Source organism: Macrobrachium nipponense, chromosome 40, assembly GCF_015104395.2.
Source record: "Macrobrachium nipponense isolate FS-2020 chromosome 40, ASM1510439v2, whole genome shotgun sequence".
NCBI classification, from domain to species: domain Eukaryota; kingdom Metazoa; phylum Arthropoda; class Malacostraca; order Decapoda; family Palaemonidae; genus Macrobrachium; species Macrobrachium nipponense.
This window is the reverse complement of record NC_061101.1, coordinates 29,691,456-29,709,196: the sequence shown is the minus strand read 5'-3', so window position 1 is coordinate 29,709,196 and position 17,741 is coordinate 29,691,456. Positions and strand designations below refer to the sequence as shown.

Sequence of the window (17,741 nt, the reverse complement as noted above, 5' to 3'; positions counted from 1 at the left end):
TATTGGCACCCGATAATACAGTTATGGTGACATAACATACCTATACTCGGTTTTTTCCATCTGTCCATCCGCCTGTGGTGTTTGCGAATGGTAACACTGTGTCACAGGCTTTAAATAATATCCTATTTCAAATATTAACAGTGTAATTCACATACAGTGAATTCTTAAAACACTTTTCAGTTGGAAATGAAAACCCAGATATCCTTTTATTTACATAAAACTTACACATAGCGTAACTATTTAAAGCCCGGGATGCAGTGTTACCATACCAAAACACCACATGCGGGTGGAAAGATGGATAAAAACAGAGTATAATAGAGGCGCCATTGACTGAAACTCATTGCCACAAATCACTGAGTTTCGGTTCTGTTAATGGCAGTTTTCGTTTATCAGCACCTTGCCGAGAACGGAACCCCCCTCCCCCATGATAACTGGGGAATGCCTATACCTACCTTCAGATATAAAGGTAGGCTCCTAAACACCAATGTGTACCTTCATGCTCACATATTCAATTGCAGGATTTCCTTACAAGTAACGATAAGAGAGAGAGCAAACTTACTCTCATATCTGGCTCAGGAGAAGCGTCCTCACCGTAACTAAAGGCTTTACATATCTCATCTAAATTTGAATGCTTCGCAAATAATATGAGGCAAAAACAGAATTACATCTCCACTGAGCTGTAGTGACAACCTTTTCTAGCAAAAGGTTTTGCAGGAAATAAAAGATGTGCTTATGGCATAGATGCCATGAGGCTTCAATTTAAAAAACAGTACTAAATGGTTAGGAATGAACCATGTGCATTGACTTAATCAAGCCTTCCTGGACATATGAGTGTTTGGCCTCTAAACACCCCAGTATAAATTTTTTACCACTCGTCTTCAGGACTTAATTTTGTCCTGATAAACTTAGAGTTCCAACAAGACATAACAAACTACTTTTTCACTGACTACCCTGAGCAGTTAAATGTGAATTAATATTTGATTTTTTCTATATACGTATTACTTTGTTGTTGTTAGGTTGATTAGGTTAGGCAATTCTTAAACTGTATTTTTTAGGATTTATTGTTATTCTTGTGGGTGAGAATTTTTGTGATTAATGGTTTATTTTTTTTCCTTTTTCCTTGCAGTTTGGCAGATGGGAAAGAGTAAAAGCTGAGGCTACCCTTCACCTGTACTCAACGGTGGAAGCTGAGAGACAGTTTTGCCAGCTAGTTGTAGTCCCTTTTCTTCCTGAGCCCAACAGCGAAGCGGTAGTATGCTGGCTTAGTCGATGGCTTACAGAGTTTGTGGTTGCTGAGTTGGGGAAGACTTTGCTGGAGCACAGTTGGGAACAGAAGTCAAACCTCAAACAACAACAGGCTGTCATCGAACATCAACCTCAAGAAATTGAGTACGTGCTTAAACAAGCACACAGCAGCATTGAGGGAGGTAAACGATTCCAGGCTATGCATCTACGAGCGGCTGGAAATATCAATTCAGGAACAAGAAAAAAAAAAAACCCAAGGGGTCTGCTGAGCGAGCTCCTGACAAAAGGAAAATAAAAAAGTTTATGCAATATCATTGCAATATTAGGATTAAGATATTAAGTTTACGGTTCTTAAGTGGTCAGGGTAATATTAAGTCAGGCTTAGTTAGGTATTAGAGGATAAGATTAGATTATGTTGCGTACTGTAAAATTAGTGTTAATAAATTACATTAAGGAGAATCAGAGTTTTATTTAAGACTCCTTTCAAATCTGCTCCCATTAATACCCTGCTCCATTTGTGTAACTTAAGCCCCCACAACAAGTTAGAAGAAAGTGTCTTTAAAGTTCTTTAGAGATGCCTTATCCAAATGCTCTGACTGAGGCAATGTTAAATCCTTAAGAACAACAGCCAAATTTCTTTTTAAAGAATGGTGGGAAGATTTGAAATTTCCAGCTAAAAAGATTGAAAACCTCTTCCACGTTTAAATTGCGAACAACATTACAGTTAGCATGACACAGAGCAGAAGACAATGTACAGAAACATCCTTTGATCACAGGAAAAAATAAAATACTTTGCCTACCTGAGGTACTGGAGAACTTGAGCAGGATATCTATAGTAATAAGGGTGCAGGATACTCTGCTACACAAGCACCAAGATTAACAAACTGACCATTGTGATTGATACAGTCTAACAATGAAGGGCCTTCTAGACTTTAGGACTGCTTCCCTAGCCATTCTAGAAAAGCCTCTAGTTCATAACGGATGGTTTGACAATCTTCCCGCTGTCAGATGAAGCATGTGGAGGCTTAATGAGATCTCCACTATGAGGTCTGAAAATGATATTGTTATGATACAATAAAGTTTGTCCTACTTACCTGGCAGATATATATATAGCTGTATTTTCTGAAGTCCGACAGAATTTTAAAAACTTCCGACACACGCAGTGGTCGGCCAGGTGGTTAGTACCCATACCCGCCGCTGGGAGGCGGGTATCAGGAACCATTCCCATTTTCTATTCATAAGTTTTATTTCACTGTCCCCTGAGGGGAGGTGGGTGGGTACTTGTTATATATATCTAGCCAGGTAAGTATGAACAAACTTTATTGTATCATAACAATATCATTTTGTTCATGAAAAACTTACCTGTCAGATATATATATAGCTGAATCCCACCTTTGGAGGTGGGAAGGGACAGAATAGAAGGATTTTGGGAAACAAATGCATGCAGATGATTTACATCTTGGTTCCACCTGTTAGCATAGCTGGCTTCGTGGTTACTGCCACGTAAGTCTGCTTGTGCTACTAGAGTTGCCAGCGACGGTAGAGACTATATAGCTGGTGCACTCCAGATGATCTGTCAACAGGGGCGAGACCACGACGTGACTAGACCATATTGACTATACCATGAGGGCTAAGAAAGTAAAAATAATATATATATATATATAAATATATATATATCACCACCTGACCAACCTAGCCAAAGTTAAGGGTGTTGTTAAACTAAGGCTTAAGAGTTAAGAAGTCGCCCGTTGTCGGCGGACTCAACAACTAAATTAAGAGCTCTTCCTAACCATTTTCTACAGGATAGGATGAGTGGTACTTCTTGCCCCCAAGATTGTGTCTGCAGACACGTATGGCCCTAGCGAGCAGCAGATCTCATATGCCATCTTCACATCTCGCAGGGAGTGTGAAGTGAACACAGAGTTGCTTCGCTAAAACATGGTACTCAGGATGTTGCTGAGTGCCATGCTCTGTTGAAATGCTTCCGAGGCCGCGCCCTCACCTCGTGAGCATTCAGATAAAAAGATTTCAAATCTTTGTGCAAACACAATGAAGGAGCATTTTTGAAAGAACTCTCCTTAACACTAAAGCCAGGGTGTTCTTCGATATGGGCAAGTCTGGTCTTTTTCGGAACACTGCAGATTGCCCGAATGACTTCGACTTCCTTGAGTTTTATGTAGATAAAACTTGAGAGACCCGACAGGGCACAGGACTCTCTCTGGCTCCTGCCCACTAACTTGTGCCATCCTTGCTTCCAAGCTCCTGGCCCAAGGACAAAACGGGTTACCATTCTTAGGCCACAACGGAAGGCTTAGAGAGCACACCGCCTTGTGGTTCTCTAAAGCCAAAACTTGTGACGATGGCTTAAAATCTCACTAACCCTCTTTGTCGTATCTAGGGTGGTTAGAAGAAGGCCTTCCTGATCACATGCAAGAAGTTAACAGGTAGGAGAGGTTCGAATGCTTTGACATCAAGAACTTCAGACTACGTCTAAGTTCCATATTGAAAGCTTCGATCTGGACATGCACAGTCAGTCCGTCTGTACTAAAGTCAGGTGACCGACCAGTTGACCAGTCAGACGAATCAAGGACAGCAAGGCTGTACCCTGAAGACCATAAGGCACTATTCTTCGCTGAAGGATGAGTGTCTGGACTGCCTGGGCGATTCAATCTAAGCAAACCTTGGGGGTGTATCAACGCAACCCAACGTCGTCAGCGAATCAAACTCCTGACTCCCCGAGCTTCTCTGGCTGCCAGGGGCAGGAGAAAGGAGCGAGGAGCAAAAAGGCGATTCAGTCCCGAAGGAAGAATGCCTGACAGTCCAACCTGGTCTCATGTTACACGATCATCTCCTTTCCTGGGGGCCTGGGGGTGTATAAACGCAACCGACTTCGTCAACAAGAAACTCAGGGCTACTATCTGTCCGCCTGATCTCGCACGAGTGTCTGACTCCGAGAAAACAGGTGAGACAAAAAGTAGATGGTGAGCGAGGTTCGAGATTCCACAGAACTCAAAGATCGTGAAGGGCTTTGTTGTTTGACCGACGCAAATCTCTGAGCCCAAAGGCCGTCAACAACATATTTGCGTATTCTTTAATAGTTGTGACTGCCAGACTTATCCCATTCTTCAGACTGGTAATCTTATTCCTGTCAACATCTCGATAGCCTGAACGTAGTCAGACTCAGAGCGGAGAGGTTATAGGTACCTTTCGAGTTAGAGTAGACCGACTCTCTCGAAAAGGTCCTTGGAAAGTGAACTAGGAAGTTATGTGACCTCTGTGAATCCAGGATCCTGAGGCCAACATGGGGCGATCAGCGTCATTGTCGCTCCCTGTGACGTCATAAATCCTCTTATTACATTTCCTAAGCGATTGAAAAAGGGGAAAAAAGAGACTAAATATCCATCCCCGTTCAATATCATAGGATGGCGTTTAATGGTACCGATCCCGGATCGATAATAAGGGAGCAGAGAAGAAGAAGCCTCTTCGTCCTCAACATATCGAAGAGAAGAATGAAAGGGCGTCCCTAAAGTCTCCACAACTCTCAACTTACTTCTAAAGAAAGATTCCACTCGGAAGTCAATAGTTGCTGCCGTCGATCGAGACGATTCGTACGGACTTTTGCAATCCTGTAACGAACCTCTAGAGGATCGTTACATTCTCTACGCCTGGTTGTTATAATAGGCTTTCTCGTAAACTCGAACAGGGACCGAGAGAAAGATACTTCTTAAGATATGAGAGAGCTGTGGAATATCAGAGTTGATCTGGACCACTGGTCCCAAAACTCGTTACGAGGACTGGAGGGACTACCGAATCGCTTTTACTTCTTTCAGATTAAGATCCAGGACATCTGAAACCCTATCCAGATGTCCGGCACCTTCTTTTCTAATCACCTCAGGGTGATAAACGCACTGAGAGATGTTCAGAATCATTCCTAGATCTTGAATAATATTTCAGTTCCGGTAGGAGGAAAAAAAAACTGTGGTCTGAATTGCAGTCTATTCGGGGAAACAAACTTCTTCAGGAAGGAAATGGTCCCCAGCAAGCTCATCCATTCCCTCCCCGAGTATGCTTACTTCCCTAATAAGGCTGCGCTTTGCCTAAGCAGGAGAGCATATAAAAGTGCAATGTTGCGGTAGACTCGTAGTTCTATACCGTGCGGTAACGAGCACCGAAAGGATTAAGAGGTAACTCTGTTGAACATAGTAAGGCAAAACGAATGCAACGTTTATTCATTCACGTAAGAAATCCCCTCAATCTTAGGCTAAAGTCCGTGATTGTAGGACAGAGATACAGTTAGTCAGTCAATCCCGCAGGAGAGACGTAACCGCCAGCACAGAGATACGGTTAGTCAGTCAATCCCGCAGGAGAGAGAGACGTAACCTATCGCGCATGACAGCGACCGATCTGTTACTGGCTCGGTTGGACTGGAGGACAGACACAGCGTGACAGCAGCAGCCAGCAGCTTACGAACGTCGTCACTTAACTTTATGTCTGGGTTGCCAGCTACCCACTATTCTACGAAGAAATATGGTTCGTTATTTTTTGAGGCAGAAAGACTCTCAAATGCTGGTATATTTAAGCGAAACAGAAAACGCTAAATATATAGATGCGTTTGTGTCGTCAGAACACTACCAAACAACGGTAAAAGATAAATCGGAAACTCCTGGAAGGCTGCAGGGAGTAACGATTAAATGTCCTTAAAATAGACAATAGACCTCTCGTTGCCATCCGAAGAGGTAACTACAGCAAGCGTATATGACTTGAACCAACCAGAAGTAAAATAACGCAAGGCAAAATATGAAATTATATCACAATAAAGTTTGTTCAACTTACTGGCAGACATTATATATAGCTGTAATTCCGGAAATACAGCTACATACATATCTGACAGGCAAGTTTCATGAACAAAACTTAAGAGAATCGAAGCAGTCAGCTCAAGCTTCTTATGTTATTGGACATAAGCGTTCATTGACGTAGTCTACAAGTCTATTTCTTGTACGAGTCTGCGAATGACGAATGAGAGCTCTTCCGAATCTTGTCAATAAGAGCTTATTCGCTTACGCAATATCAAGTTAATGAGATGTTTGTCAATGAGAACTAACCCATTTACGGGACAAAGAGATATTTTGTCAATGAGGGGATACCCACTTACTTGACAAAACGAAAGTATATTGTCAATGGGGGAAAGTCACTGAATTGACAAAACGTAATCCAGGGAGTCAAGCATTTAATTTTTCCGATTCCCGTCTCAAACGAGGAAGGGGCAAGAATCCTGTTAAGAGACTGGGCTTACGGCAGGTAGAACGACGATGTTCAATTCGGCAGCGTAGTCCCGACTAGAAACTAACAAAATCTATCATCTGAAAAACCCTTTCAGAGGGGTATAAAAAGCTTGCAAAATTACCTGGGAACGAGGAAGAAACTCTCCAACCAGCTTCCTCTCCCGTATCACAACTAATGCCTGCTAAAGCTTAAAATTTATTGGCCAGTATGGCAAAGGAAGTCCTGTCTTGCGCTTTCCTGAAGAGCGTCCTTTTGATGAGTGCCTTTGCAAGAATCCCACTGAACGTTGTCGAGAGTCCTGACGTGCAGGACATCGAGCCTTACATAACCCGTAACTGCCTTATCGCAAAGTCTTGACTGCGGTAGTGACAACTTAAATTTATTGGCAGAATGGCAAAGGTTGCGGTAGAGCAAACGAGATCTTCCCTTGAGCTTTCCTTAACTCCATCCACCTATGCGAAAAGCAATATTAATTGACAGAGACCTCTTGAATTCACGAAACCCGATGTCTTGCTGGGTTTCGAAAGAAGAAGTTGTCTGTTCACTTTAAACTTCCTCCGAAGCACTGCCTACTTCACATTCTTTGCAGGTGAGGTAGAAGGTATCACCGGAGGTAGAGGTAAAATTCTTTAGGCCCAAATCTGAAACAGAGCTTGAAGAGTTCAACAGAAACGTTCAGCCAGGCGACACACCTGGCGTGCGCTGGTGCACGCTCGGCGTCCACTGGAACGCGCTCGGCGTCCACTGGAGCGCGCTCGGCGTCCACTGGAGCGCGCTCGGCGTCCACTGGCGCGCGCTTGGCGTGCACCCCCGCGCGCCTGGAGTCCATCCGAGCGTCCCGGGCGTCCGCTCTCAAAAGCTTTCTGCTACTATGACTTCTTTTACGTATTTCTCGGTGGAAAGACGGACACGAGTTCAGGCGACGTTCGCCTTCTTACTTCTCACTGAAACGCATAACGAGAGAGAGAGAGAGGCGTGAAGCGTCCTCTTCTATAAAGCTTCTATTTAGAGGGCGCGAGTCCTTCCTAAAGCTCCAACCCCTGCATGGGGAGGACGCTTCGGAGGACGAGAAGCAATCTTTCAGGATTCGTGCACGCGCACGCACTTTGGCAGTCTGGGGATTTTCATCAGAAACTGCCGAAGGCACGCCAGATCGGTGGGGGTTCCTTGTAACCCTCCTTAGGCTTTCGACATGCTCCCTCCCCGGGTCCTGGGAGTCAAGCAGAGGTCCCGGCCTAGAGGCGAAACGAGGCCGATCTGACGCACCTCCACTACACAAGGGGTATCACTGCACTTCTGCACTTCACTTTTACTCTCTAAAGCAAGCACTTTCGATTCTAAGTTACGAATCGAAAGAGTATCAGAGAAATGGGCAATTCCTCTACAGACAATGTTTAGGGCCCGAAGGCAACACTGCAGGTTAGGAGTAACAATTACAGAAGTAGCACTTCACAGCAATGAAGGAGAGCGAGCACCTCTCGTAGACATATTCATAGCCCGTAGGCCATACTACAGGGTTTAAGCAAAATAAAGTCTACAGGAAGGTTAGCAGGTTCACTACCCTGACTTTTGTTACTGATTAATTGCGTACATACGAACATTACGTCTTCCTTACGGAATTAGACATGTTTACTGATTAATTGCGTACATACGAATCATACGTCTTCCTTACGGAATAGACAAAGTCTCACACTCCTTACATGACAAATCTCAACAAAGAAGCAAGACCCATACCCCTCGTACATACCAAGTGCGGATCTACCGAAGCTTTCGGTAGCCACACCCTATCTTTGCAGACAACCCCGTCTGAAACTAGCCTAACTAGATTCAGATATTTTATGCAAAAATTAATCAAATTCAAATCAATTTAAGATAGCGTATGCCTAGCCACAAATCCCACAAATCCAAGTAAATAAATCAAAAGACAATTAGGATACTTAGCGGCAATGAGTTTCCAAAATCCTAAGACGGAGGTACTGAAAACAGGTGTTTTCAGCACCAGCGACAGAAAAATTATGAATAGAAAATGGGAATGGTTCCTGATACCTGCCTCCCAGCGGCGGGAATGGGTACTAACCACCCTGGCCGACCACTGCGTGTGTCGGAAGTTTTTAAAATTCTGTCGGACTTCAGAAAATACAGCTATATATATATCTGACAGGTAAGTTTCATCAACAAAAGATCTTTTCTGAATAGCGTAAGGCAAGGAACATCTATTGCCACAAAAGGATGTTTGGAAATCATTCCCCTCTGGGGCCATTAGGAGCTAACATAATAATCTTCATGTTTCTGCAAAGCTCACAACTTGTCAAGTATTTTCTCAAAAATGCAAACAGAGGCAAGTATAAAGGTCTAGATTCAACCATTCTTGAAGAAAGGCATCGACTTCCCATGTCTTAGGATCCCAGCAAGGAGGGCAGTAAAATGATATTGTTAGAATACAATAAAGTTTTGTACATACTTACCCGGCAGATATATACTTAGCTTATGTCTCTGACGTCCGACAGAAATTCGAATTTCGCGGCACACGCTGCAGGTAGGTCAGGTGATCTACACCCCTGCCGCTGGGTGGCAGGAATAGGAAACCGTTCCCGTTCTAGAACCAGATTTTCTCTTCCACCTGTCTCCTGAGGGGAGGCTGGGTGGGCCATTCATCGTATATATCTGTCGGGTAAGTATGTACAAAACTTTATTGTATTCTAACAATATCATTTTTGTACATGCAACTTCCCCGGCAGATATATACTTAGCTGATTGACACCCTTGGTGGTGGGTAGACAACTATTTACTGAATAGACAGGTAAACAACATACGTTTGTAGGTAATAAATAAATAAAAACCTTGGTTCCTACTTGTTCAGGCGGAAGATTCCATGGCTAATGCCTAGGAATCTGCTTCGCCTCAAGAGCCTCAGCGAGGATGTGACCTATGGCTAAGAGTTCTTGTGGTCTGTCGATGGGGTCTTATCCATTTACTCGACAGAGCCTCTTACATGACAATTCCCATCCCATGCCTAGTGGCATAATTAAGGAGCACAACACGATCCCGATCACCTGATCCTAACACGAGGGTTAGTGCTTAAGTTGAAAAGAGTTATCCCCAAACTCCTTTCAAACAACCCAAAGAAAAAACACGACGTTAACTAAAATTTAACTCACTAGTTAAGGATCAGTATCGGCTCCCTATCCCAGCAATGTATCCGCAGACACGTATCAACCAAGAGAGAAGGATCTCTCGTAGGTTATCTTGACATCCTTCGGATATGGGAAGTCAACACAGAGTTGCATCTCCCGTAGTGACAGCTAATATGTCCTTATGACATATTGTTAAGGAAAGAACAAGAATACAGAAAAGCTCGCACTTCATGCGCTTTTAATTCTCAGCTGTTTGAAGGAATCATCAATGCACTTGTCAAGTGCTTAGGAGATCACATTGTCTCAAAGAAGGCCAGGGCATTCTTTGATATAGATCTCTTCTGGGTGAAGCCTGGAGCCTGCTAGCGCCTCGCGCCTGGCTGGAGCCGATGCGCCTGAATGGCGCCTAGAGCCTGGCTGGAGCCTTGCGCCTGGCTGGCGCCTGATTGGCTCCTCCCTCCTGGCTAGCGCCTCGCGCCTGGCTGGAGCCTTGCGTCTGGCTGGCGCCTTGCGCCTGGAGCTTGGCAGAAGACTTCATGATTACTGTCTATGAGTCGGCATGCCTCAAGAGTTTCAGCGAGGTAGGGACCTATGACTGACAAACCCTTCTGGATCATGTCAATGGGGGCTAGCCCGCTACACGACAGAGCCTTCTCGGATCGTGCCAATGGGGGCTGACCCACTTACATGGCAGAGCCTTACCTGTATCAATCTAATGGGGACTAGCCCTCTTACATGACAGAGCTTTAGGTTTCTCTTTACTGGAAGGAGCCTTGCGCCTGGATGGATCCTCAATCCTGACTGGAGCCTAGCCTTGAAGGAGCCTGGCACCTGGATGGCGCCTGGCTGGCTTCTAGAGCCTGGCTGGCTTCTAGAAGCCTGGCTGGCTCCTAGAGCCTGGCTGGCTCCTAGAGCTGGCTGGCTCCTAGAGCCTGGCTGGCTACTAGAGCCTGGCTGGCGCCTCGCGCCTGGCTTGGCTCCTCCACACTTGCTGGAGCTTCGAGCTTGGAAGAGTCTCTAGGCTGTCTGGCGATGTCCACATCGGTACACTCTTATATCTGTCCGATTTGTAAATGCGCCAGGTTGGAGGCCCGCTCCTTCCTCAGTATCCGGCCATGACAGAGTTTCCTTGGAACTGTCCGCCTCTGGCATTTTTCGCCTGTATTGGCATTTGGCGCTTGGCTGGCGCTACATTGTCCGAGAGTCCTGAACAACCACAGTTTAGTTTCAGGAGACTGGAGAAGGGTGGAAGAAATTCTTCCCCTTTGAGCTTTTGGCCCCTGGCAAGGGGAGGTGATTTTAGTCAGCTACACCCAGTAGACGACAGGATATCTAACAATACGAGAGAAGAGTCTTCCTCCGAGGAGGATCCTTCGTGAACACTTCTTTTGCTAACGAGATCTCTTCTTACATGTTGATGAGGTTCCTCGTTGCAGAATCTTCCCTATCCTTGCCCGAAGGAAGGGAAGGAGTCTGCAAGTCGAAGGAGAGACTGAGCTGAAATTGGGCGGAACCCTGATTTCTAGCTCTTATTGTATTCTTCTGAATACCTTCTGGGAAGCATTTGAGCCCCTCATCGCACCCGAAGACTCTGTAGGCAAACGTTTAAACCATCTCTTCTTCTGTAGATGAAAATGTAAGTACCCTGCCTGGGCAACTAAACTTCTATCTGAAAGCGTTTTGCGTCAGGAATAGAGGGATTTAGTTCTTTTGCCAGGACAATAACTATGGTGGCAAGAACCCATTGCCGAGTCTCCATTGAATCTGATGCGAGATTCCAATGCACAAAAAATTCACTTGTCTTCTTGGTCGTTTAGGGCTAAGAGAAACAAAGAAGAATTCCTTCATAAACTTCCTCAAAGAAGTTTGATGAGGAGCAGTTCCATTTTGTCGGAACACGGAATCTGTGGCCACAAAAAAAAAAAAATTCCATTCGAAGTACATGATATCCTACTCTTGTCGTATTGCGGTATCGTATAGATCCCGAAGATCTTAATCCTCTGTTATCTCTAATTCCCCTTGTAGAGGACAGAGTATAGCCTTTTACTGCGTTCTTTGATAGAGATATATATAGGTGATTCTTCCCTCTGAAAGTGAAGAAAAAACCTCGCTATGTGGTTCACAGAGGTATCGGAAGAGGACAGTTTCCTCATTCCATCTAGCACGATCTGCAGCAATTCTATGTCTTAGCCATGACTATTGTCATTTACCTTGAAAAAATCATCTCATTCATGTCCACTTCTGGTCATTCTGCACGTGGAAAGACTCAGAGTGGAGAGGTTTTTCAGGTCTATTTATAATAGATTCTGATAGAATATCCAGATACTCTTGGAAAAGCCTTACGAAACATGCTGTGAGAAGAACGTGACTTCTGTGAATCCAACCTCTCTAAGGCCAAAATGAGGCATTCATCCTCTCTTCCTTTGACGCCCATTTATCTTAATATCTGTTAAAAATTTATAACTAGGGGAAAAAAGACTAAAGTTTATTCCCCTTCTTTAAATTAAAGATGTCGTATATTGCTACCTCTCTTGGTTCGAGGAAAGGAAGCAGTCTATAGGAAGCCTGTTCGTCTTCTACCTTGCGAAGAGATCTATGAAGACTTTCCGCAGGTTCTCAAAACTCTTTTCAATAAATGTTAGGCATACGTTAACAGTTATTATCTTCGATCGAGAAGGTTCTCACGGACATGCAAAATCTTGCATCGAACCTTTAAGGATCGTTACGTTCCGTGTCTGTTCCCAAATAGGTTCTCTTTTGTTAACGCGAACAGGGGCGAAAAAAAAAAAAGAGATTCTCGATGCTCTTTGCGATATGAGAGAGTCGTGGAATTGGCCTAAGTGATTAAAAAAAAAAAAAATCATTTCATCATTCCTTGTAAGCGACCCCTTTCCGATTAATTGGGTAACGAAATCAGGAACGAATCTTGCCGTTACCGAGCCTCCGAGAGGCTACTGGTTTGTTTGTTTGTTTGTATGGTGTTTTTACGTGACTTCCGAACCACGTCGAGAGTGAACTTCTATCACCAGAAATCCACATCTCTCACTCCTCAATGGAATGGCCGAGAATCGAACCCGCGACCACCGAGGTGAGAAGCAAACACCAAACCAACCACTACTGGACTCTTAGGTTAATAACTCGCTAAAACGAGAAAATATCTTGGATGGTACTTCTGGCGCATTGCGCCAGGCTGGCGCTTCTGGCGCAATTTGCGCCAGGCTGGCGCTTCTGACGCTTTGCGCCAGGCTGGCGCTTCCTTCTAGTTCTTTTGAAAGGTTCTTGTGCCAGAACATCTGTGCCCTTATGGTACCCGACATCCTTCACGTGTTAATTCCGTTCTTAGTAGGAAAAAAACTTTTATATACGTAGTATAGTCCATTCAGGGAAACAACTTCTTCACTAAGAGAATGTTTCCCATCCGACTCACCCATCTTCTCTTGAGCAATATCAGATTCTAAAAAGGTTGTGTGCGTTTCTCGAAAGGATGAGAGAATTATATTATTTCGTGCTCTGCCGTATTAGACTCCTTATAATACTGTCACATTGTGGTAAACAGCATTAATCTAGGAAACCTTTGTAAGGATACTAGGAATTCTGTAGTTAACCTCGGTATGCGCATAAGACTTGACCATACCGTAGTCTTAAAGTGAATTCTCTTCTACTACATTCATCTTCTCACTAAGCATGTACTCTAATAAGCCATGCTTTCGTAAGCATGAGAGCATCATATAATATAGAGTTCCGCTGCGTTAGAATCCTTTAATAATGTTACCTACGGTAAACAGCATTGAAAGGTTGTAATATCTTTCTTATTGAAAGCTTCTTAGCAAAAGGCAGACAATATTTTATTTATGTTTGCTTAACTATCCCCTCAATCCGAGGCTAAAACCGCGATTGTAGGGGAGAGACACAGTTAGTTATTCCATCCCGCAGGAGAGAGACATGTAACCAACCACTCATGACCGACACCTACATGTTACTGCGTTGGTCTCTAAGGCGCGATAGCAGTCTCCGTTAGCCGTCTGGCCTTACTCTTCCAGAGTTGCCAGCTACTCCATTAAATAAAGGAATCTTACAAAATTATCGAACTTCAGGAAGTTCTTATTAATGCATATTTAAAGCGAAACAAGACTTCGATAAATCTAGAAGCTAAGTAGGTGTTGTCTTAACAATCCCTTTAAGCGTAGTCCTTCCTAGGAAATTCCTGGAAGGATACTGATAATTGAGTTGCTCTACAAAGAGTAACTACGGTATGTGTGATTTGCCGTATCGTATTCTCATACAGCAGATACTCAACTACCTTCTTTCCCTGCCGAGGCAGATAAAGGAAAAATTTTACTGTCTTCGTTCTTTTCGTTAATAGAATGATAGAAAGAGTATATATATCTCCTTAAGGAAGGAAGTTAATCCAGGAACTCTTTAAATCTTCGTGATTTCCTCATAAATCGCGGAAGAGACAGAATTCCTGTTCGTCTGTAGGGTTTACGGAAGGAAGTAGATATTTCCTATCCGCCATCATACGCAAACGTCGATGAGATTCTAAGAAAAACTCCCAAAGCGCTTGCCTCTTATAACGAGGGAAGAGCATGAATGAAGGAGTGTGTCCGCATTACTCAAAGAGGAGCCTCGCGACTGACCTCTCTCTCTTAAGAAGATTTGGACTGGCGCCTGGCTCCTTGCGCCTAGCGCCTGGATAGTTCCGCGCGCCTGGAATGTTCCGCACGCTAGAAAGGAGACTCGCTCCTGGAACGTTCGCTTGTGTGGAAGGTCCCGTGCGCCCTGATAGTTCCGAGCGCCTACTAGACCCCTTTTTAGAAAGAGCCTCTTGCCCGGAAACGTTCAATGGAAGGATCGTTCTGATTGCCACTGTACTATAAGGCTCTTCCTTGCTCTAGCCGTCTGTTTTTCTGTTGCAATTTGCGCCAGGCTGGCGCTTCGTCTCTTTGAGGCGCCTTGCGCCAAGAAAAAATTTTCTAGAACCGCGGCTCGCGCTCAGTTGCTAGAACGCGGCTCGCGTTGGTTGTAGGAAACGCGGCTCGCGCTAGTCTGTTTTCTGGAACGCGGCTCGCTGCTGGCTGTTGGAACGTGGCTCACGCTAGCTTGCTGGAACGCGGCTTCCTAAGTTCCTGGCTGGCTCTTGCTCAGTGTTCTCTTAGTTTTCAGAGAACGCGCTAGATCATCAAAACATATACATTCTTCGTCTTTTCGGATGTAAGATGAAGAGACGCACTTTTTTAAGGATGGCCTTTTCAATGGCTATCCTTGGCAGTCTGAGGGACGCTCTACAGAACCGAGGGGACGCCTGACCGGTGGGGATTCTCTGAAACCCCCTTACGGCTTTCGACATTCCTTCTCCCCTGGGCTTGGGAGCTTGAAAGAGGTCTAGGCCTGGGAGCGAGACAGAGCCGATCAGACGCACCCTCCACTGCAATGGGGAACACTATTAATCACTTCTTCACCTTTCAATAGCTCGCATTTGAGCCACAATCCTTGTCTTCAAATTGCAATTATGAATTTGAAGTTTCTGCGAAGTAAGAAGGTGATGAGGATGCAAAACTACTAGTACTGTTAATACTCTAATTGCTCGTTAGTACGAGTTTCTAAAAACTTTTAAAAGAAACTATCTAGTTACATGCTTTACTGACTCCCTAAAGTAGGAAGTCAGTATATTTCCTCAATCAATTCTAACACTTATTACACATATTAATGAATAAATATTAATATTTCCCATTCTTGCAAACTATGTGAGTGTCTACCGAAAATTTGGTAGTTACACGTCATATATTCTTCGAAATTTTCGAAGCCAAATTCATTAAAAAGTTAATAAAAGCGTATGCCGAACCAAAGACCCAGTACTTCCCTGCAAAAGACAGCCCAGAAGATCGATGGCGATGAAAAACGAAAATCAAGTCAGGAGGTAGCAACAAACATATGTTGACACTACCGCGACAGAGAAAATCTGGTTCTAGAACGGGAAACGGTTCCTATTCCTGCCACCCAGCGGCAGGGGGGTAGAAATCACCTGACCTACCTGCAGCGTGTGCCGCGAAATTCGAATTTCTGTCGGATGTCAGAGACATAAGCTAAGTATATATCTGCCGGGGAAGTTGCATGTACAAAACTGTGAGTTTTGTGTTTTGGGCAGTCACAAACAGATTGGTGTTTGGGTCTCATCTTGGTTCCACTTCTGGCAAACCTGTGGAACAGACCATTCTGAAAGACCTTGCACTTCTTCATGGGCTGGTCTTTGATAACATTGTTTCTTCCTGGGACAAAATGGGGTAAAAGAATGATGTTCTGGACTCTATCCACAGGAGAAAGAAGTTTCTTTTGCTAGCCGGAACAGATCTCTCAATTTGTTTCTCTTTGCCTCCTTTATGTAAGAATCGAGAGGGTGAATTGTTAGAAAAGACTACAATCGCTTTGTCTCTGGCTAGATATTCCACCTGCATAAGATCATTCTAAACCAGCAAAAGATCTAGGCTGTTTATAATCAGTTTGCTCTTCTCTACTCCAATTCTCTGACATCAAATGTTTCTCAGGATGACCCCTAACCTGCCTCCAAGACATCTGAGGACAATGTAAGGTTTGGGTTCTTGAGGTCTCAATTGTGGTAGAAAATTGTCTTTCTGTCTGTTAGAAAAAACGTGAAAATAGAGTCTATCTTCATCCCCACATAAACCACTGACAGGATCAGAAAAAGCTAATATTTGTCACCACTGAATGAAATGCCCTATCCTGAGGACAAACACTGAAGATAATCTTACACCCTCAAGATTGCCTGCAACAAATTGGTGTAAATGAACAAGTTGTCCAATTATAGGATAACTTTGATGCCAAATAAATGAGTCCATATTGCTAAGGACACCAACACAGGTGAATATTTGTAGTATATATGCACTGTACTTGGACGAAACCCAGAGCTTAGAATTGGAGGACCTTCCCTTAGAAGACAAGGCATAGATGCTTCTTCAACTGAGGTTGTACTATTGGAACTTGGAAGTACATGTCCTATATGTCAAAAGAAATAAACTATTTGCCCTGTCAAATGGATGCTAGAACTGAACTGAATGACTCCATCAACAAAGGAGTAAGATGAATATACTTGAGACTGGAAATGTCCAATACTGGCTTCCAGCACCCTCTCTGACTTGGGAGCAATAAAAGACAACGGAAACCTCGGTGACTAGATTAAAATTGGCTAGATGACATTGTGTAACAACTGTCTAATCTCCCCTTCTCAAACTTGGAACTTCTCTGTGAAGAGAGTGGGGAGAGAAGGATATCAGGATGTTGATAGGGGTGGAAAATAGCCATAGGTACTAAGTATCCTTCCCTGAGACCCAAAACTACCAAAGACTCTCCTTCGAGCTTTGCCAGACACTTTAAAAAGCCCATACACAGCCTTCAGAGGATCCTTATAGCCTAGTTTTGAACTGAGAGTTCAAAAGTCCAGTTTATAGTTGAATTTGTAATTCTTTCATTTAGAATGTGAGCCTCATTCATTACTGAAGCAGAATGCCTGAGCGAAACTTAAATGCGGAAAAGTTTTGTAGGGCAATACCTGGGAGGGAAAAATTCAAAGATAGTACTCAGAATATTATATTCTCCTGGTTTGAGACATCTTAGATTATGGCCTTTGACACTTAGGGGTTGAGACAATAATGAAACATGTCAAAACCAGCCTCTTTTGGCTAGTGAATAACTCATGTCTAGCATAAATTTATTATACTGGCATTACAGTAAGACTAAAATAAGAAACCTATACACTGTATGTATATATTACACATGCGTACACACTACAAAATTACAGTAATGTACAAAAAAATGTTAAAATACTAACTTGTTAAATATAGCATTAAGCCATCCCCAAAGACATCTCCTATGTTGCAAGGAAAATGAAACTGGAACTGCACTGAAATAATTCAGGTCATAAGACCCTGTACTTCCCCTGTACGTCCTCCAAAACCAGACATTACTAGGTGATTGTGTTGAAATCTGCAAAGCAAGAAATATGATATTGTAATGATACAATTAAGTTTGTTCATACTTACTTGGCAGATATATATAGCTGTATTT

General features: G+C 43.6%; 1 protein-coding gene across 10 annotated transcripts in view; it reads right to left on the bottom strand.

The window, feature by feature from the left end:
- LOC135212048 (ATP synthase subunit s, mitochondrial-like) overlaps nt 1-17,741 on the bottom strand; it is a 65,997-nt gene that overhangs the window by 39,218 nt on the left and 9,038 nt on the right. For all 10 annotated transcript variants that reach the window (XM_064245374.1, XM_064245366.1, XM_064245365.1 and 7 more), the window contains exon 3: nt 17,506-17,660. In XM_064245374.1, coding sequence (XP_064101444.1) covers nt 17,506-17,660 — 155 coding nt within the window. The remainder of the gene's footprint in view (nt 1-17,505; nt 17,661-17,741) is intronic.